The sequence below is a fragment of the Ciconia boyciana genome, chromosome 5 (assembly GCF_034638445.1).
Source record: "Ciconia boyciana chromosome 5, ASM3463844v1, whole genome shotgun sequence".
Classification (NCBI taxonomy): Eukaryota; Metazoa; Chordata; class Aves; order Ciconiiformes; family Ciconiidae; genus Ciconia; species Ciconia boyciana.
In genome coordinates, this window is record NC_132938.1 from 60,681,100 (window position 1) to 60,702,351 (window position 21,252).

The following is a 21,252-nucleotide window of genomic DNA, read 5'->3' on the forward strand; positions in this document are numbered from 1 at the left end:
GCACTAGCAAATGCCAGGGACATGGGAAAAAAGTGCAGGATGAAAGGGATACACTCCCCTCGGCAACAAGACCAATATAAGCACTCTGTATGACTTGGCCGCATTTGATGCCCGTGGTAGCATGCCTTCCCTCGGCTGCCTTTGATCCCACCACCGAAATACTGCCCTCACTATCCAACTTGGCGCCTGGAAGTCTTTGAACCTCAGATCAGTGGAAGCCAAAAGAATGCTCTCAAGAAGTATCGCTGCAGCATCTGTTAGTCTTTCCCCAGCACCTACTACTGGCAACGGTTAGAGGGCAGATACCCATCTAGAGGGAGTTTTCGTCTCACTCAGTCCAGCTGTTTCTATGTTTTGCGATCTAGAGAGGGTTTCAGAAAGGCCACTGCACTCAGCCTGTCCTAGCTCTGCGCAAAGCTGCAGCATTCAGTCTTTCTTCTACTGCAAGCACCTGTTTTTCCAGAAAACCCTTTAATTACAGGTTTCTGACTTTAATTACAGATGTTCTGACTTTCCTCAGTGGCCCCCAAATGATAAAGTCATGCAAAAAGACCTCTCTTTACCCCTTAGGAGATATTTTGTCTGTACATGTATTACAAATTGATCACAAGTTGCCCCATGCAAAACAAATAATTCTTTTGCAGAATCTGCCCTTTAACTTGCATCTCTGCAATTTCTTTTGGCACTTGGCTTTTTCGCCTATCACTACGTCACGCTGGGATTTATCCTGGCATTTTCTGAAATTGATACTGGGAGAAGGCACCATGGGCAGAAGGTCAGCCACGTCAGGAGGGCTTGTAGTGTAGGAAATTTCACTCAGACAGTGATTTTGAAAGGGAAGTTGCTAAGTTGTGGGGATGTCTTTTCGTGACATAAATCCTTCAATTCATTCTTGTGATTAAATCCTTAGGAAGCTACCACACGCTTGTGAATATTTGGAAAGAATCCTGATTTCAGTAAGACAAAGGCGAAACATCAGTCACTCAGAGCAGTTTTGCAGCAGCTCAGCTACATTCACAGGCCCGGGCACCAGTGCTCGGAGCACATGAAGCGTAGGAAAGCGGATTGTAAGAAGAGCTCGAGTTTGTGATGTGATTGTGGCATTGCCTTTTCTATGAGTCTTTGTTATACAGGGGAACGTGTTTCTTCGAGGTTAGTGAAGTTGCACAGGCTGTAATGGTGTCTGCATCCTAAGAAATCTCAGTGAGGGCTTCTGAGTCCCCGTTCTTCCCCTGGGCACTGAAGCTATTGCCCCCAGAGGTGCTTCCCCACACGGAGAGTGCCAGGGAGCCGGAGGCAGTCCCTGTGCACTGAGCATCGGGCTGTTGCTCAGGGTGTGAAGAGGCAGTCAAAGGCTGATAGCTGCAGTATGGAGGAGCGTGGCTTTTTTTGAAACATGATTAGCTTTGCTTCACTGCGGAAGGTATGGAAGAATCTTTCTCTACGAGGAGATCAACATCAAACCAGTAGGACTGCAGATAGGTGAGGAGGAAACCGTAGCACCAAGCCAGCCAGCACATGTTACAGTACTCCTGGCACAATGGACGCCGGCCCCCGAGAGGCAGCAGGGATCAGAGGCTGTGCTGTAAAGAACAACGGTGGCCTCAGCATCAACTTTTTCTAAAAAAAATTCTAATACATGTTTTTGTGATCCACAAACCAGCAAAGGTTTATGGATTTAAGTGTACTAAAAAGTTCACTGAAAGGGACACCTAATCGATGCTTTATTTAAGACCTTTTTTCCAGAGTTTACTGAATGTCAGTATTATGTGTGACACTTCATTTCTTCACAAATCACCTGAGGAGCAGAGAGCCTCAGGGATGTTTTACAAAGCTGTTGCTGAGTAGTCACATTGTGCACAGAAATATATCCCCACGGCCCTCAGTGGTGAAGTCCATAGGATATTTCCCCATGCCAGCAGGATTGCAATGGTTTATGAGCACTGTTTCAACAACTTGATATTCCTCCAGGCCTGTCCCCGTTCCTGAGAAATGCTACGAACAAATGGGTCATGGACCAGAACTCTGGGCAAGCAATTAGTCAAGTCATCAGGGCAAACTGCTCTTGGTCACCCTGCACCTCGGGGAGCAGCCAGGGCCATCTGCTCCCTCAGGAAGGGGAGCCGCAGCCAAGCACAGCAAGGCAGGCAACGGCAGTGGCCCCATCAAGTGCCCTGTCCCAGCTGTCCCTGCGCTGGCCCTCAGCCCTGGCAGCCAAACCCAGGGCCCCGACAATTGGCGTGGCTTGTGTATTGTTCCGCATTTTTAAAGAATACTTGCTTGTAGCCTGAAGGCGTGAGTACCCCACAATACGCTGTTTCTTTGTGATGGTTTTAGGTTTACTAGGCTACTGCTGTTCTCTGCCCAACAATAACAACAAGAAAAGCAACAAGGAGGTAGAATTCCCTCCAAATAACAGTGGGACCCACACCCAACCAACAGAAAGCCATATAAAATTCATATGGATGTCTGATTTCCACAGAATCCTACTGTCACACAACCTGTTAGTGCCTCCGATAGTCACCTGTGGAAACAGAAGTGAGCCAAGCCTTGCAGAAGCAGACTTGCCACAATTAACTTATGAACTGGCTTCTGGATGAGGAGAAAAGAGGGACGCAGGTGCTGCCCGTGGTCCCACCACAGCTTGGGAATGCCACGCACTGAAATCCAGCTGCGCTTTCAGGCCCACTCCTTGCTGTTACTGGGGCGGCCAGCATTGGTAACGCGTGCAGGGCTGGCAGAAGCGAGGCCTCTCTTTGCAGAGGTCTGGCGCTCCAGCCCGGGGAGCGGGAGCCAGGCGCGTCCCTGTGCGGTGGCACGTCCTCATTGTCAGTCCTCCATACCCCCCCCGGAGCTTTGCTGGACACTAAGTCTTATCTTCTGGGTTTGCTGTTGCACTTCCTTCTTCCTCACGCATATTAGCTCGTTTTAAAGAGAAGAGGACCAGATGCAGACAGCTTCGGAGGAGCGAGGCCAGCGTTTTCTCTTTCTCTGGGGAAGAACAGCAAATGCCACATCTCATACTGCCAAGAGGCTGCCAGAGGCATTCCTCCCCAGAGACGCCCCAACAAGGAGTGGTGCTAAACTTAACACTTTATTAACACCTGCCGCTTCCTGGGTTTAATAAAAGCTTGGGAAATGGGGTTGTTGGGGGTTTTTTTGCTTTAATTAGCAGCAAGCGGCTCTCCGGCCGAAGGCCCCGGGCGGCGCTCGCTCGAGGCGGGACCCAGCAGCAGGAGGCTCCCTTCCCCCGGCCCCCGCATCCCCGCCGCCGGCCCGGTGCCAGGGGCCGCCTCCTCGCTCCCCGCCCTCCCGCCGCTCCCTCCGACCCCGTGACCGTCCCCTCCCGCCCCGCCAGGCGGCAGCGGCGGGGAGCGTGCGGCTCCGCTGGCAGCGGAGCAGCCATGGGCTCGGCGGCGGAGCTGCTGCCGCCACCGCCGCCGCCGCTCGGGGAGTGCGAGCGGGACGCGGGGGCGGCGTCCGCCCGGCACCGGCGGCGCCCGGAGGAGCAGGTGGGTGTCAGCGGGCGGGGGTCTGGCAGGGCGGGCCGCTGGCTCGGCCCTGGGGCTGGCCCCGCCGTCAGGCAAGAGAAAACCGTGAACGCCTTTTGATTCATCTTCCGTGGCGTTGCCGTTACAGCCCGCCGGTGGTGCGAGCCGCTCCCGGGTAGCGCTCCATTGCGGCGGGGCTTATGCAACCCCGCCGAGCTGCGTGGGGCTGCCCCCGCGTGATGCTGGGGTAGCCCCCGGCGTACCCGCCTGGCCCTCGTTCTTCCCTCCGAGACGCTTCTTCCGCGTGGAAGAAGATGGGAGCAGATGTACGAGGGTGGTCCCCGCACAGCATCCACGTGGTGAATATCTCGCTGGAAATATTTGGGGTGCCGTTGCCATCCTCGGAATTCCCCCGCAGTTCACCTCTCAGTCTTTCTTTTAAAGACTTAACTCCAGTATTTTAAGCTTTCAGTGTCTTTATTACTTATGAAATTGAACGTATTGTAATCGGAGATAGAAATCAACTCATTTTTTAGCTTGTCTGCTTTCTTCAGGGTATGCAGTTTTATGGCATGGTGGATGGAAGTGGGCTCTTTGCTTAGGAAATGAAAGGAGCCGTGTTCGTTTCCCTATTGTTAATTGGAAAATGGCTTTCCACACACTCTTTGTCTTGCAGACAGCGTTGTCCCCGTCCTGAGACAAAGGCAGTGTTCTTAACGCACCTTCGTTGATGTTTCTTCTAAAGAAAAAAAGCACACAACCTTTTTCATATTCGATACTTAAATGTAATGATCCCCTCTGAATGCCTTGAGCGGTTAAGTAAGAGAAATGCACTAGCACTGATAATTGCATAGGGGCAAACAGAGCTGCTGGAGTACACCCCAACGTAATTTCCAGACAGTTTTGTTTAGTTTGACAATTATTTCTGTTGAAAATTCTTGTAAGATGGTCTGAGTGCATTCGACCGCCGTAAGTGAGCCCTTTCACAGCTAGAATAGCTTTAATATTTGAAGGTGTCTGGTAGGACTTGCCTGACGTTACAACTAGGAGCAGGCCACTTCTGAAAGAGGCTGGTACTTGAGAATTCAGTGGGTGACCATTTATGTAAGTCGGTGCATCTTCCTTGTCCCTTTCTCTAAAACAACGGGGCAGAGCAGGGCATGTACCCGAATGTAGGGTAAGGCCATGTGCTCTGAGAGGCACGGCAGTTCCCCTCTCTGTGTCCACAAGCCTTTCTGCAGGATATTGCAGGAGGAGAGTCAGAAATATTCCCTGCTTCTGGCTGCTGTCTTCCTTCCCTGAAAAGAGAGGTGAAAAAGTGGCATCAGATCATCTCGGATGTTACTGCTCTCAAACTGGTTGTAACTCCTCGCTAAGGAGGGAGCTCCCTGCAGGTTGCCGCTGCTTCTGTCTTAGCGACGAGTGTGTTGGTGTGGTTCCAGGGGATGGTGCAGGCTGAAGAACTGCTTTCCAAAGTTGCCTAAACACATTTTAAAATGAAGTTGGTAAAGGTACTGCTTGGGTGGCCACAGGCACACTTGGCAGAGAAACTTTCTTCCCGCTCTTCTCGGGCACAGGGAGTGAGCGTGGCCCTTTCTGACAAGTTGGGGCATAATGTTAGGATAGCAAGAAAGAAATTTTAAATAGGCCATGAGGAAGAAAGAGAAAATCCTTCCTGTTTACTGGGAATGTTTCATTGTCGTAGTGTGGAGTATTTTTTCCTGCATACTGAGGTGCCAGCAGCTGGACAAATAATAAACTAGATTTAGAAATAAGGAATATCAGTTGCCTTTATTTAGTATACATATAGAATGTGAATATTGTATATAATACCAGTAAAAATAATAATAATTTTATAATAAATAGTAGTCTCTTTTTATTACACATAGGGAAGACTAAAGCTAGGTGAGGATTTAGTGGTACGTACACTTGCTGCAAACTTTGACAGAAAGTCCCAGATTCTCTTGTTCAAGAGAAGCACAGACATGTAGCTTGATTTGGAGGAGCTCCTGGGTCATCAAGCCTAGTCACGTGCTGTCACTTTTTTGCTTTCATGAACGTGTCCAGATTTCTCTCAAAATAATCGGTTCCCCCTGCCCTTTCTGCTCTCATGGAGGTGTTCTCGCTGAACCCTGCCGTTCCAGTGGGCAGGAATCCTGTTTCCAGGCTGGGTCCTTACCTGGAGTCCCCCGTGGAGGCCTAGCGTTGTTGCTGTGTTTGCTGAGGGTGTTTGCACTGTTAACGTAACTGCTGGTCCTCAGCCTGTGTTTTCCTGTTTCATGTTCTCTTCTGAAGTATAAATACAGGTGCCACCTTGGTGTTACATGCAGTGCAAAAGAAATGGGTCAAAATCTGCTTTGATGATGGTGTAAATTCTTACTTATCTCAGCTGGTGTAAAGTAAAGCCTGTGTGAGAGCAAATCCTTTGGCCTTTTTTGAGAGCTTTTTTTTAGGTGAGAATCTGGGGCTGGTAACCTGGGTGTGATTTGTTTTTTCCCCGTTTCCTCCGAAATAAACTCAGTTTGTGTAAGATCATACCGAGTAACGTGATGCTAAAAGAATACCTTCCTGACAAGCAGGACCTAAATAATAATGTATACACCCTTTAATATTTTTTTAAAAGAATACTCTGTAGGAAATAGATTTATTTGTTTAATGCCAAACCCTCTAGCTTTAATTTTCTATTGAAGCTTATTATTATGTCAGCAAGGATATGCTTCATGAAATTACTGAGAGGTACATTTTTAAAAGAATAGAAGGATATGTTACTAAATGTTATACATAGCCTTTGGAATTCATTATTGCAATAGACTGTAGAATTACCTACTTCAGTGATTAGATTTAAAAGCTGAACTGGATCATAATGTGATAAATATCCTTTGTAGGTTTGCATGCGAAGATGAGAATAATTGTCCTTACTTTAGTCTTCGAAGCGCTACAGAACCTGGGTAGTTTCTTCCACCTCTCCTGTATTGCATTGCTGGTATTCACAAGTGGTATGTGAAGGCACCAAAGGATTCAGCTGCTCCTGAAGCCATGGGAGTAGGTTGCTGCTTCACCTTGTGAGTTCACAATTTTTTCCAAACTGTTGATAGTTATTAGTCAGACGCACAAGTTGTCCTGTATTTTCAACATCGCTAGAGTTAAGGACCTCGAATCTCCTTCCCTAACCCACTTTCTAAAATAGGTTAGCCTTTGTCATATTACTACAGTCTAAATCTAATCAACACCTATAGATTTAACCATGAAATAAGAATAGAAAGGTGGAATGCGTGCAAGGGTCTAATAATAAAAGGTGAGGGAGAAGTCCTGCGTTACAGTAGGGCATGAGGTGGTGTTAGCAGGAGACACAACACCCGGTCCATCCATAGGGAGTTTGAAGCCAGGCTGTGTTACAGCAGACAGAGTTCCTGAAAGCCGTGGCACTGTGGCTCTCTTCTGGGCTGAAAATTGTCTGTCTGGGCTGTAATGGGTTTTAGCCTCTTGTAATCTAGGTTGAAGGCAGTAGCAAAATTTCCAGTTGCTTCAGTGAAGCCAGAATCTCCACCTTGTGCTGGTTTAGGATACATAGAATCCAAAGTGCTGTCCGACAGCCAAGCTAAAACCAAGCTAAAGCCATTTTCTAGCTTCTCCTAGAAAATGTCTAAACACAGATTTAATATGCGATGCATGTATTTGTAAGTAGATTCATTAGCTTAGACAATCACCTTTTCATTAACCTGAGTTTGTAACCCTCTGGGATGTTTCATCATTATTTTGAACAGTGTTTTTATCTCTATAAGTGGAGTATTTTATCTTCTAATAGATGGGTTCAGATTTAGAGAAGCTATTACGAAAGGTTTTTGGTGCTTCCCATTGAGAATTATGTTCAAGAGTGTCTAGCTAAGTTAAAGTCCTGAATTTTTGAATAATTTTCCAATATCACTAGTATTTCTCCAGCATGGAAAGAATGAGCAGAAACAAAACTAGAGGATAATACCAACAGCCTTGTGGTATCCTTCATGTAGATGTTTCAGTGTTCATTGGACTGTAGGATGGATGTGTGCTGTGTTGCCTGGAATGGCATCATTTCAGTCATAAGTCAGAAGAGGCCAAGAATGTTTTGAAGTAAACTTGTATGTGTGGAAACTGTGGTTCCTAAGGCCAGAAACCTATTTCTAATTTATTCCACACTGAGATAATCTGAAAATTGTAGCTTTCTCCTGCTTGCAGTTGTTGGGATTTGTTTCTGAACTGAAAATAGTAATACCTAAGAGGGAGGGCTTAATCCCAAATTTGTTCTGGCTCTACAAATGATTTAATTCTGCTGCGGAGGTTCATAGCTACATAATAATACATGATAATAACTTTCTAAAAAGCCTTAGTGGGTTTTCTGAGGCTTGACAGCATTTGAAGAAAAACAACAACAAAAAACCCCCCCTTCAGACACACCTGTAGCACCTAGAATAGGTACAATAGCATGCTCTGCTTGAATAACGTAAAGATCCCATTTTCTTAAAGAAAAAAGTATTCCGGAGATAGAAGCGAATAGAAATTTCTTCTCCTTAAAAGCCAAAATTAACAGCTGTTGCTTTTCAGCAAGCCAGTGCATTGATACCACTCTGAACGAACAGTGGATTTGCAAGCCTTTTGCTGGGTCAAGCTGACCAATTTTAGCGGGGGAACCTTGATAAACAAAATCCTATGGAAATTAAGTGTTGCGGGTGTAAGGAAAAGACCGATTAGAGACTAGATCAAAAGCAATTTCTATGTAAAATTGCAGCATGGATGGGGTCAAGTTAGAGGGACAGTAGTAGGAGCATAAGGAAGAGTGCAGACAGCAGCCTGAAATGGGGGAGAGAGGCAGCAGATCTTAACATGGGGGCAGGCAGGTTTCCTCTCCCTCGGACCCTCCCCTGCTGGGTTCTTGCCTGTGACACTTTCTCATCTGGTGCCGTATTAGTGGGGAAATTTACTCCTGAAATTATGGGACTCAAACACAGTTTATCGAGGGAAGCCTCTGTTGCTCTTGAAGCCTTCTCTGCTCTGTACGTGCACAAGTTCAGTAGCTGGAAAAGCTGTTTCATCTCTTTAACTCAAAACTGTTCCTGGTATTTCAAAGTTTGTTCCAGCAACTGTTGATCCTAAACTTGAGTTGACATGAAAGCTGACTAAAGGGAATACGGTGCAGTTGCTTTTCTTATGTTTTTGCTTGTTTCTATAGAAACATCTTGTTCCTATTTTATAAATGGTGTCTAGATTCTTGCTATGAAATGGACGTTAACCCAATCTTTGTTTTGCAATTTTTTATTTAAACTCCCTCCAAGTATGTCACTTTTATTGGTAGCTGTTGTAAAGTACTTTAATATTAAGAATTTTTCTAGTTTTCTTGCATTTGCTTTTTTCCCAGAGAACAAGTTAAACTTAGTTTTTCTCTGTCTTGTTTTTCATTTGGAAGTGAGGTATGATTTTTTTCTCATTTCCTAATCTATTAATCTTTTCGTATTTAAATATCAGATTAAAATTAGCCTAGAGAAATGAAGGTGCTTTTTTTTTTTCTCCAGACAGTTGAAATTAATTTTGTTGTCTTAATAGTCTGTTGAATGAGTATCAAGATCTTTTTACTGCTTACATTTACAAGGTCAAATACTAATCATCAGTTTCATGCTAGCAAAGGATGCAAAGCGATATCGTTCTCTTCCTGCTATAGTAGAAGAAGAAAATCAGAAACGTTTCCAATAAAATTATTTGCCCTTCTTGGGCAAATTTCACTTTCTTCTAATTAAACATGAGAAATCTTTTTAAGTATGGTAAAGCAGGCTGAAATCCTGGTCACATGCCAGGTGTTACTAGTAACGAAACTGTCTAGTTTGCATATGCGGAGGAGTAGGAGGCAGAAAGCCTGTGCTCGGCCGACCCGTGCGTCTCAGGGTTTCGTGCTGGTGCCCTGTGACGGGGCGAGCCTGTGATTTGGAGAAAGAGGAGGCCACGGTCTGGGAACTTGCTGTTTGCTGGAACTGTCCAAAGCCTGTCCGTGGCAATACCCTGGGTGGGCAGATGGCTGAGTACTGGCAAGATTGGGCAATTAGTTCCTCCAGGACTTACGTTGCTGGCTACCTAACTATCAAATATCGGTAGCTGTGTGTTGGCTGGTACGTGTCCCCATCTGCACCCAACAGAAGCTGGTCTCTTATTTTGGAGGGGAGGGACCTTGTGGTTTCTTCCGTCCTGGTCTCTGTCATCTGCTCACTTTCTTCTCATATTTTTCTGTAAGATTGAGCTTGAAGTATTTTCAGTTTTAGTTTGCATCCTCTGAAAAGAGGTGACTTTGTGAGGCTCGCTCTCTTCTGAACGTTCATGTTCCAGCTTTCAAAAATATAGGAGTATTTTTCAGTAAGTAAGCATATTCCTAAAGTCACATCTCAGTGGCTTTTTTGACATTTAAGTGTTTATGGGCTTCAGCTATCAGACACACCACCTGTTCCCTGGAGTAAAAATAACCATGACTGGAGTAAAATAGATAGTGAGCAGTTAAATACTGCAGGGGAAACTTTCTACTTGAAAAAAAGGAAAATGTGCGGGTAGGTATGTAAATGTGATATCCCTGCATTTCTTTATTACACTTTTTTTTAACCTATCATTTAGATGTTGTTAAACACGTGTTTGCTACTAAACTCAAAAGGTGTTTCTTTTCTATCTAACCTGGAAATAATTCTCTTAAATATGCCATCTCTTTTTCTTTCTTTTATAACTGTAAATGTGACCGATTGTGATCTGAGGCACGTTACCAGCAATTTGGAGACACTGCTGCTTTGCTGTGTCGGAGATGAACCTTGTGGTACCTGTTTCCTACTTCCCTCTCTCTTGGCCGCCTTTGCCCAGCAGCATTTTTTTGACTGCAAAATCACAAGCTTTTAGATGGAGAGCAGTTATTTTCCCAATCCATTGGACTTCTCTCCTCCATCGCTGGAGTTCACATTTGTGTAATGCCCTTTTGGGCAGTTGATGCAAGAAAAGAGAAACTGATAGACTTGTACTCGGCCTGGTGCTGTCGTTGAGTGCGGGGTGGAAATTTTTCAAGTTGTCTGAGCAACAGAGGACTCTTGGGCGTTTCTTCGTTAATCATGAAAAATAGGAAGAGGGATGTTATTTGGTTTGTTTTGAAGAATCTTGTACCTTCAGAGTAGTTGAATGGCTTTTTTTTTTTTTTAATCCTGAATCTTTAGGTGGAGCAGGTTCCTTCTGTTCATCCACTCCCTCCTCCCACAGAAGGAAGGCTGTTGAACTTCATCCAATTATTTCACTCAAGTCAGTTACTTAGGATTTTTTTTTCCACATGCACAAAAAAATCCCAAACCAAACAAACCATCTCACGATCCTTAGGCTGAGTGTCAAAGCTCTGGACCAAGCTGCTGCTTCAGCAGAGGAAACGCCTGGAAGGCAAGACCGTAACTGCGCCTGTTCTCCTCACTGCTAGTGCAGCGGTGAGGTTACGGGACTGAGAAACGTTGCGGTCACTTCAGAGCCATTCAGTCTGTGGTCCCTCCAGACAATTCATCCAGCCCACTGCTGCCTTTCCTAGGGGCCCCGTAGCACCTCACCCATCGTGCCGGCCTCGCGGCAGGGCCGTGTGTGGTGAAGCAGGGCTGTCTTTCTTCCAGGAGGCTGACAGGAGGCACCGGCTGCAGCTGCCCGAGCAGCTTGGGTCGCTCCTTTCAGACCACTTTCTTCTTTCCAGGGATGAGCCCTGGGAGCCCCAAGCTGTTCTGGTGGGGGCGGCAACCCTGAGCACACAGAGATTCACCTGCACACAGGTGTTGCAGTAGTTTGTCACGTGTGATCTGTGTGTGGCCAGCAAATCCGCCACGTCCAGCAAGCATGGGGTGCCCTGAGCGTGGGCGCCGGGCTCCATCGCTTGCCGAGGAAAGTGCTGCAGCAGCGGCCATGCCGTGCCCTAGGAGAAGCTGCAGGGGCTTCCAGGCAGAGCTTGTTGGCGACGCTGTGTAAGGGCATCTAGTCTTGGTGTAAGGACATCATTGATACTGTCCTCCAGTGACCTGGCGTTGCTAATAGCAGAAAAAGAAATGCTAAATCTGTGCTTCCATGCTGTCTTTGATTAGCCACAAGAAAATAACTTCCCAAGCGTGTTGGGTAGGTTCGTGTCCCCTTTGGGTCCATTTGTGTTCTGCATCCTCCAAGGGCTTGGCAAGGTCATTTGGTGTGGTCTGTAAATGGTCAGGGGCACGAACTGTGTGCTCCCAGCAATTTGAATGGAAGGAACCTTGAACTGGTGACATTATACTTAGGAGGTGCAGACAGGGATCAGCCTTAAATGACTGTGAAAAGTTCAGTGCTAACTTTATCCTTCTGTCCTAGCGAGTAGCATGTGAATCATTGCAAAGATGGTTTCTTTGGGGGGGTATATTCTGATGGGGTCTCGTGTTTCTCTGCATGGTCAAAACGCCCTTGATGGAAAGGGGGTAAGCAAGAAAAAGTTCCTGCTGTCAGCCTGGTGTGGACTGGCCTCCGATGGTGACTTTCCTGAATTTCCATGTGCTTTCCTGACTTTAGGCAGCAGTGAGTTTGAGTGAATGTGGTGGAAGTTTGCCATAAGCAAGGGTAGGTAGTGGTCAGAACACACATAATTTTGTGTGTTATGTTGATGACGAACATAACTGGTAAAGCCACAGCATGTTTGTTGGGTTCAGTAGGCTGAGCTGACTTTACCTTCTCTGTTGTTTTAAAGCTACTCCAGGAAAACATTCAATTACATGGGAGATTTTTTTTTCGGAAGCACTTCAGGGATATAGGAGCCAGCTGTGCAGGAAGTGGACAGAACTTGCACTTAGTATCTCCTCTGTGACCTCCTTGGAGACTTTCATTCTGAAAAAAAGATCCTTTTATGGTGTCCTGCATCTGAGAGGGCACATCATGGTCCTCCTTAAAGCATCCAAGCCCCTAAAGCCACTTGGCCACAACAGCTGGGTAAATTTGGTTGCAAAGTTTCCGTAGTAAAGTTTTTCAGAGTTTGGATCTTCAAGTTCTGACTTTCTCCCAGTAAGCGATGGGAGACAACAGACAACAGCTTTGCTGATGACAATATGCCATTTGGAATAGGGAGGGAAATTTTGTAACACCAAACATCTGAAAAGACAAGAGAAAACTGGGTGCTTGATGGGAACCTTCAGGTACTGCAGTAGGCTTGTGAAGAACATTGTTTGTGCGTACGTGCTGAGCAACAGGACAGATCAGACACTTCCCCTTCTGTATGGTAACTCTGTTTTCAATTTTAAATAATTTGAAGTCAAAAATAGAAACCAAATATGAAATGGAGCATGCAGTACTGCGTCCAGCTCTGGAGCCCTCAGCACAGGAAAGACATGGAGCTGTTGGAGGGGGTCCAGAGGAGGGCCACAAAAATGATCAGAGGGCTGGAGCACCTCTCCTGTGAGGGCAGGCTGAGAGAGTTGGGGTTGTTCAGCCTGGAGAAGAGAAGGCCGCGGGGAGACCTTATTGCAGCCTTCCAGTACTTAAAGGGGGCCTATAGGAAAGACGGGGACAGACTTTTTAGTAGGGCCTGTTGCAACAGGACAAGGGGTAATGGTTTTAAACTAAAAGAGGGTAGATTCAGACTAGATACAAGGAAGAAGTTTTTTACGATGAGGGTTGTGAAACACTGGAACAGGTTGCCCAGAGAGGTGGTAGATGCCTCATCCCTGGAAACGTTCAAGGTCAGGTTGGATGGGGCTCTGAGCAACCTGGTCTAGTTGAAGATGTCCCTGCTCATTGCAGGGGGTTGGACTAGGTGACCTTTAAAGGTCCCTTCCAACCCAAACTGTTCTATGATTCTATGAAATATTTTTTAAATGAAAAAAATTATTACACTATATGAAAGCATTTAAGGAATGTAAAATGAAAAGGAAATTGAGGTAATGAAGTCATACACAGTGGTTGTACATTTGTATAAAGGAATCTGCTAGTGTAATTTGCTTTAAGGGTGTTGATGATCCCAGTATGTCTAAAATAAAATGACTTAGATTTAAAATTAATTTAAGTTACAGTAAGGAGTAATTCATTACAGCAATTTGATAAGAAACATTAGGTTAGGAAGCAAATGCTCCTCCAGCCCCTCTGAATTTATTCATCACTCCTGTCTTTGAAAGAGTGAGGAAAAGCACACAAATTACTGCAGATGAAGTAAACCTCTCTTACGTGCCCTCCTGCATTGTGGCAAATGAAGTCCGGGGGTGCCCCCTGCATAGTACACGTTAGCTATGAGAGAAGAGCTGCTGTAAAGGCCTTGAAAGCATGTTTTCTCTGGGGCTAGTGCAGGTAAAGAAATTCCCTCCGGTCTCTCTTGATACACAAAAAGTTCTTAAAAGTTATGAAGCCAAGGGTGGGTTGTTCGTTTTGAAAACTAGCAACTTTGAAACAGAGCTTCTTTTGCTTTTACATGAGCAATCTCTGTTTTGTTTCGGGTGGGCTGCTCAGAATGGGTACATCTCTCTACGCATTTTTCTGTTACGGCAGTGTCTGCCTAGCTTCAGGCTGATTCAGCAGAATTTAGTATGAAAATAGTCCTATGGAAATTAAGAGTCAGCTGGGAACTGTGTCCTTGCTGAACATAGCCAATTTCTAAAAACGTTTAGAAAAGTACTTTTGGGGGGAAAAAAAAGAGAAGTATTTGGTTCTAAGGATATGGTTTGAGAGCTACTGGCACATATGTGGGACTGTGTGCTGTTTTTCTGTCATCCTGAAAATTAGTGGAGAGACCCAGTTAGTGGGAGAACTTCTAGCTGCAATGTTAAAGCTTATTTAATATTTTTTAGCAATTTGGAGTATTGTAATGTTACTGGTGTTTGCCCTAATGGTTCTATTTTAGCTACACCTCTGAAGAAACATATTTGTCCAGCATGTGAAATATTATGCACTAATAAAGAAAAATACGCCATCCGTGTTCTACGACTGATCATCTGTTTTCAGCTTCACTTGTTTTTTTCTGAGTTGCCTGAAACAAGACATACAGAGCCTGAATTAACTGAAGCAGACTCTGAAATCTTGAGAATTTCCATGATCATTCTGAAAGGTTTTGTAAGCTCTTGAAAACATTTGGAAAAATAACTTGACACTTGTTTTGTAATTAAGCACACACTTGTCAGTCTCCATGCCTAGAAGCTTGCTTTGTGCAATTGCTTTAGGGATTCATGAATCTACCCTTGTTTGAGAAGGAGAGGCTGAGATAAAGCCTTGCTTAAAAAAAAAAAAAAATCCCAACCAAACCATAAATAAAAAAGACCTGGACAGCCCGAGTAGGGTGGAATTTACTCTGTACCCTGCTGAAGAGACTGTGTGCAACTTCTTGCTGTTAGCTTGTCAAAGCAGACTGGGGCTGCTAGGGCAATCCCGTGTCTTACAGCTGCCTCATGCCAGGAGAGATGTCAGTGTGGACACGTACAGTTCATCGTGCTTAACTGGCCTGGTGAGACGGAGCTCGAGGAAATGTGCCTGCTGGCAGCCTCCTTGCAAGTGCTGCACTCCGCTTGCTCTGTGCGAAGGCTTCCAGCACGTTGCTGTTAATACCCCAGAGGCAAAGAAGTGACTCGTTTGGTTTCCCCCTCCTGGTTGCATTGGCCACTGGCTCCAAAGCCTAAGCTACTTTGCTAGAAAATGTAGTGATTTCTCCTGTACACGTTAACTGTTTCTCTCGGAAGTGGTCTCTGTGCCGCTTGATGAGAGCTGCGCTCTGACCCCCTGTGCCATTATCCCGTAGGCACGTGCTCCCTGTGATCTCTGCGTGCAGGAAGCAAATATATTTTCCCTTCCCAGCACATCCTTTCTCTTTTCCCTAATTGTTGTGATGAGTATACCACTTAGGCTAATAGTTTGTTTGTCTCCCTGTGCTCTTTGGGAATAGAGAGATGAGAATTCCTGTAATAACACTGTGTTCCTGGGGTGGCAAGCACCCTGCCCTGCCAAGTCTGCAGGGGCTCACAAGAGGCTCTGCTTTTCTTGAAGAAAGTAATCTTGAAACATTGGAATTAAAGAGGAGTCAACATTTATTTGCATTCAATAAAGCACAGTTAAAGCCAAAATGCTGAAAACTGGGGTTTCCATGTCAATGAGGGGGAGAAAAGGACCTGGGCCTGAGAAGCAGGCTGAAAACAGACAAGGCGATGGCTGTCAGTATGTCACCTCCCGTGCGGCGGTTGTCCACGTTCAGGCTCTTCTGTAGAACCACAGAAACATCTAATACAATATTCATTACTATTTAGGCTTCCTGCACCCCTCCCTTTCTGGGATGCAGTACTGAAGCTTAAACCAAAATCTTTATGAATAAGCAAATAAAAAAATACCCAAGCACACACAGCTGAGGGACTTGTTGGGTTTTTTTTCAGTAGCAGCTGTGGTGCTTTACCCAACCTTCATTCAGCCAGAAGGTTCTGCATTGTGGCCTAAAGTCTAGCCTAGAAAAAAAAATATTATCTGCCTTTGGTCTTTGCTGGGTGTTTTTCTGTGGGAAGGGGAATTCACTTTATTACTTGCTGTCTAATGGAGAGCCTGGCACTGCCGTGGGAGGGAGTTTCTGTTTCTCCACCGTGTCCGTGCCGTGTAACCAGGGACACAGAATAGCTTTCATCCTTGAAGACAGAACTAAAGACAGATATTTGCTTTGAATCCAGGAGTAGACTAATTGCACTTAGAGTTTGCAGGCAATTTGTTGGACCTATTGATCAGTTGACTGAAATATTGATGAGTAGCTGCTGCATGTGTTTTCATTGCTGCCTAACGGAAGGATTAGAAAACTCACGTTCATCGTCTTGGAAGCGCGTTTGCCCTGTCATACCCAAATGCAAGGCAGTAAGGTTTTGTGCAAAGGATCTCTGGACACTGGGGAAGGAGAGATGGGATTTCATGCTCTAATCTAGTTACAGTTTACGTGTTGAAACAGTTGCACGTTATCTGCAGTGGTATTTAAACATGGCATCTTCATCTAAAGATGTGCTTCTGCCTTCCTACGCATTTGCCCCATCATTTTTCTTTTTGGGAAAAGTGCAGAACTTGTTTCCCCTCCCCTTTGCTTCTTTGTACCATCACTTTGCATCTGTGCAGTCCTTGGGTCTGTCTTCCTTTGCCTGACTTTCGTGGCTTTCTATGCCAACATTGGGATGGATGCTTGCCACCTTCCTGGTCGAATCCAGTGCCCCTCTTTCAGTGGTGATAGTAGCCCTTCAGTTCCCTGTGCTTTGGTGTGAAATACTTCATAGTTTGTGCTTAATAGTTTTGTATCGTTCTTGTGGTTTTGAAGATATTCTGGAAATAATTTACAACAAATCTACTTAAGTCAAATCCCCTCCCTGAAATTGCAGGCAACTAATTCCATTTTGGTTGTCCTGACATTCATGTTGCACAGGCAGATAAGATGTATGACCTACAGGAGAGCTTTACCCCTCTAGAGTGGCATCTGGAGGGGAGACAGGCTGTTATATATTTGTAGTATCACTTCAGATGTCCCAAGTTTGGACATGTGAGTGTCATCCTTAATGTTGCACTGAAGTCACAAGCTACGTAACATTTTCAATGTCTCGATTTAAGGAGTAGCTTTATTGCATGTATATCTTATTTTTATGCATTCAGATAGAAACAGCTGAGACTTGTTCAGAACAACAGTAATAAGAACCAATTGTACAACATATTTCCTAATTTTGTTTTCTGTCCACAGGTCCAGCAAGAACAAAGAAACCACATCGCAGAACCTGTAATAGATGACTATAAAAAGATGGGGACCCTCTTTGGCGAACTAAACAAAAGCCTTATCAGAATAGGCTTCACAAGGATGTACTTTGGAGAACGGATAGTAGAACCTGTAATAATTATATTCTTCTGGGTTATGCTCTGGTTTCTTGGCCTACAAGCTCTTGGACTGGTTGCTGTTCTGTGCCTTGTCATTATTTATGTACAACAGTAAAATTTTATAGATGCTGTTCAGATGATGTATTTCAACACTGTCACTATGTCAGTGGATTTATGTGTTTAAGTAGATGGATGGCATATCAAAAGCTACAATGCTTCGAATTGCATTTCGCTAAACTTCCAACATTTGGGGTGAGGGAGACTAAAATTATGCATTTTAAGCAAAGTCAGCAGTGCCCTACTACATCTTTGAAGGGCAAAAAAGGAGTTTTTTGTAATATAATGGTGTCCAAGGTACTGTTTTCTGCACTCTTGGGGCCTTAGTCCAAGGATTGGCTTTTTGTTTTCCTCCCCGACCCTCCCCCCCGCAATGTTTTTCCTTTGTATAGTGAAAATTTCCTGTCTTGTTTTAAGAGGACACTTGATGCGAGTGTCTTGTTTCACTCTTGGGGGGGCTCGTGTGCTGTTTGTTCCCTGAATCTGCATAATTTGCTAGTTTTTTGCTGAAAAGCTAAATCTGCACAAGGGAGGTTTGCTAACAAACCTACAGTGACAAATGTTCATAAGGTGAATACAACTTCCAGACACAAAAGCATCTTTGGTTAGTATAGTTTATAGCAAGCTTTCCTCCAGGAAACAAGTTATGCCAGCAAAATGCTTTTATACTAACATTAGTGACTTAGCACAAGGCTTCAGCTGTTGTTTAGGAGGACTTGCGGTCCTATATTGGCCAAATGGTCTAATGTAGCTCTGCCTTGTTTTTGGAAATGTACTCAGCTCCTGCTGCTATTTTTCTTTCTTTTTTTTTTTTTAATACGTGCTCTTTTCCCCAGCCCTCCTTCTGAAGATAAATATTTGTATAATCCATGGACTTTGTAGGTAGTTACAGCTGCAGTGTCAGAGAGTTGCCATTCCAGATGGCAATGCTGGAATATTGTCTGCTTCCTGTGGGTCGTGTGTGAAGTGTCTGAACAACCAGATAGACATCAGATCAGATCTCTTAACGCTTCCCTAATTTGCTGCAGCGTGGACCCAACATGAGCTAGAAGCTGTGCATACATAAGCAAATCAGACCTGTGTCCTCGTGCAAAGCAAGAATGTAGTTGAAATCAGGTGGTCATTTCATTTAGTAGTCTTAACTGATTCATTTCCACGCTAGGCAACAAAAATGCATATCTATAGGTGCATATCATGGGCAACACAAATCGGAGAATAGGATATATACATTCAAGAGTAGGTGCAAAATTCACTCTAGCTCCCCAGGAGCCACACCAGGGGTGTATTGAATATTTCCAGGTTGAATGTGCTCATTTAAAGAAAAACAGTAAAATGAGACAGAATCTTTACTAAATAGGCTACTAATTTAATATTTGCTGTACATTACTTTTAGTAAGAAACTTAGTTGCAAAATTGAGTTCATCTATAGTAGAGTGAAATTATACACTTACTTAAAGAAATGTAATAGAATATGTGAAATTTATAGAAAACTACTTAAGCTTTTGCAGTGACTTTTTTCCTAAACATTTTTATACTAGCAGAGATCAACAATAGATGAGTTGAAAATGCTGTCTTATCCAGAGACTTCTGAAATTAAGGGGAGCTTCTTTATGGTCCCAGTCCTGCAGCTGGATTCTCAAGGCCAATTTTATACCTACATGGATCATGTTGGTTGCTGGGCTGTATTTCCAGGACCCTTGGTCCCAGTCCTTACAGACGTTCCTATTAGTGAAATAATTGTTATTTAGAGCAGTGAACATGAAGGCCCAGCTCCTTTAAAGTCTTTATGTGCCTAAATGCCATCTGTAGACGTGTCTCTGTGCTTTTCTAATGAATGCATAGTTACCTTCTGAGGAGCCGGGTCTCCTCTCCAGACCTTGATGACCTTGACTGTGGATCCGAGCGGCTCTGCTGAAGCGGCAGGACTGCAGGCGAATGGGACTGAGGCCCAGCTGTGTGTTTAGATGGCAACCTGTGTTGATTGGCACCTAGTTAAACAGTTATGCTGATGACAGGGAAAAGTTTGACAACAGAAGGTGTTCCTGGATATAGGCATTTGTTGTTCACAGCTGGAAGTCCCAAAGCAAACAGCAACTACAGGCTGAACTTGGAGGCGGGAGCTCTGTACTCACAAGTGCCTAGGGGTAAACTTTGGTTTTGTTTCAAGTCCCTTAGAAAGCAGAACATCTTTTACACCTTTGCATATTTGTATAGATATAATGGTGAGTTGATGTGTATTCTTCTCCTGTGTAAGGGCTGTACTACAAAAGCATCTTGTCATTAAAAAAAAAAAAATCCTTCCTTTCTTCCCACAATCAAGTTACTGTTCAGAGGATCTCACCCAATTCCTTTCGTCCAGTAGGAAAAAGTGTCTCTGTGATATCCTCGTTGCAGTAGTACTCTTGTGTAAAGACACCGTGCTGTGAGATGGCATGTAGTATTTCCTGAAGTGGTGATTTTGCTCTGTACATAAGGAATGGGGAACAATGAACCAAGGGTGTGACTGACAAGTTCAGTATGGAAATTGTTTATATGCATGTAACCTTTTATTATGTGCATAACTATGACTGTTTCGCTCATGAAGTCATGTCAGTTGTTCTTTTGATGTTGATGTTTGTACACACGTACTCTAGGGAAAGGTAGCTTTTGGACTAAGATTGTGTACGGTGAATGTTTTATATGGTTTCTCTTAAGGGTAACTTACTACGTCTTGTCCATCACAGAATTTTTTCATTTTTAAAAATCTGAAAAAATATCCCTCCTAATGGAGTTAGGTTGACTGGAAATAAAAAAGAAAAATAATGTATTGCATGGAAGATACCCCTCGCCTGTTTGATTTCATACATTCCATTGTATATAAGAATTTGCACCAAATCATCTGTCCTAATTCTGTGCTATTGCTATACTCTCTCGCTGTCATTTGCAGGAAAGGAGAGTTAAGGAGAAAAGGGGACTGGGATAGAATCAGAAATAAAGAGTGGAAAATTGAATGCATGAAATGATGCATATATGTGTCAAAAGAAATCTGATTGTAAACGTGTGCCAAAAGTGAAGGGGGAATGGGTGAACAGTCCTTGCATTGTGTTCTTCCTTCCATCCAGATGTAGTTCCAAGGCAGAGGGAGCACCAAGCGTTCAAAGGATGTCCCTAGCTAAAAAGCAGAAGGTTAATTTAAAAAAAAAAAAAAAGACCATTTCACTTTTGTCTATATAGAAAAAATTGATAATGTTATTTATATTGGTGTATATGGCTATTATTCTTGATAGAACTGAAAGCACCTTTATGCATCTGTGTGTAGGACTGTATGAAGGAATTACGTCCCCTAAATCTGTGTTAAACAACAAATGATGTAATTCCTGTTGGTCAGTGTAACATGGAAAGCTTTTTACACAACCTCTTTTTTAAAGGATGGACTCTTCAGTACTGTTTTACACCCGCCAAATGCATAAGTGTTTGAACTACTGTGTACAGAGAAGAAACTCTACATGTAGGAGAATCTTGGAGGACTCTGTTTGCACTGAAAAATCATCACATTGGAACTGTCCATGTAAAAAGGAAGAATCATATTTCTTAAAAACTCTTGTATTAAATGAATCCTATGGAAAGCACTTTGTTATTCTTTCTAATAAAAAGTATTGTCATCAATGAGAACTGTGAATTCTTTGTGGTGCTTTGTTCAAGGTTACTTGACTCCTTTCAAAATTTCATGGTAGGCCCAGATGAAATGGGGCAGTGTTCAGATATCCACTGAAATCAGTTAACGTGCAGCTAGTGGAGAAATAACTGCGGTACAAGAGCTGAATAAACTGCATCAGGTCTCTGTGGTTCAGTGTGCAGCAAGTTACACTGAATTTAAAAAAAAAAAGTAGTAGAG

The 21,252-nt window shown here is 44.1% G+C and overlaps 1 protein-coding gene across 1 annotated transcript; it reads left to right on the forward strand.

Moving 5' to 3' along the window:
- The first annotated feature begins 3,348 nt into the window (after positions 1-3,348).
- Positions 3,349-21,023, forward strand: FAM241A (family with sequence similarity 241 member A). Its single transcript, XM_072862581.1, has 2 exons — positions 3,349-3,512; positions 17,191-21,023. The coding sequence occupies exons 1-2, from the start codon at positions 3,405-3,407 to the stop codon at positions 17,434-17,436; spliced, it is 354 nt and encodes a 117-aa protein (XP_072718682.1). The 5' UTR covers positions 3,349-3,404; the 3' UTR covers positions 17,437-21,023.
- Positions 21,024-21,252: the final 229 nt, after the last annotated feature.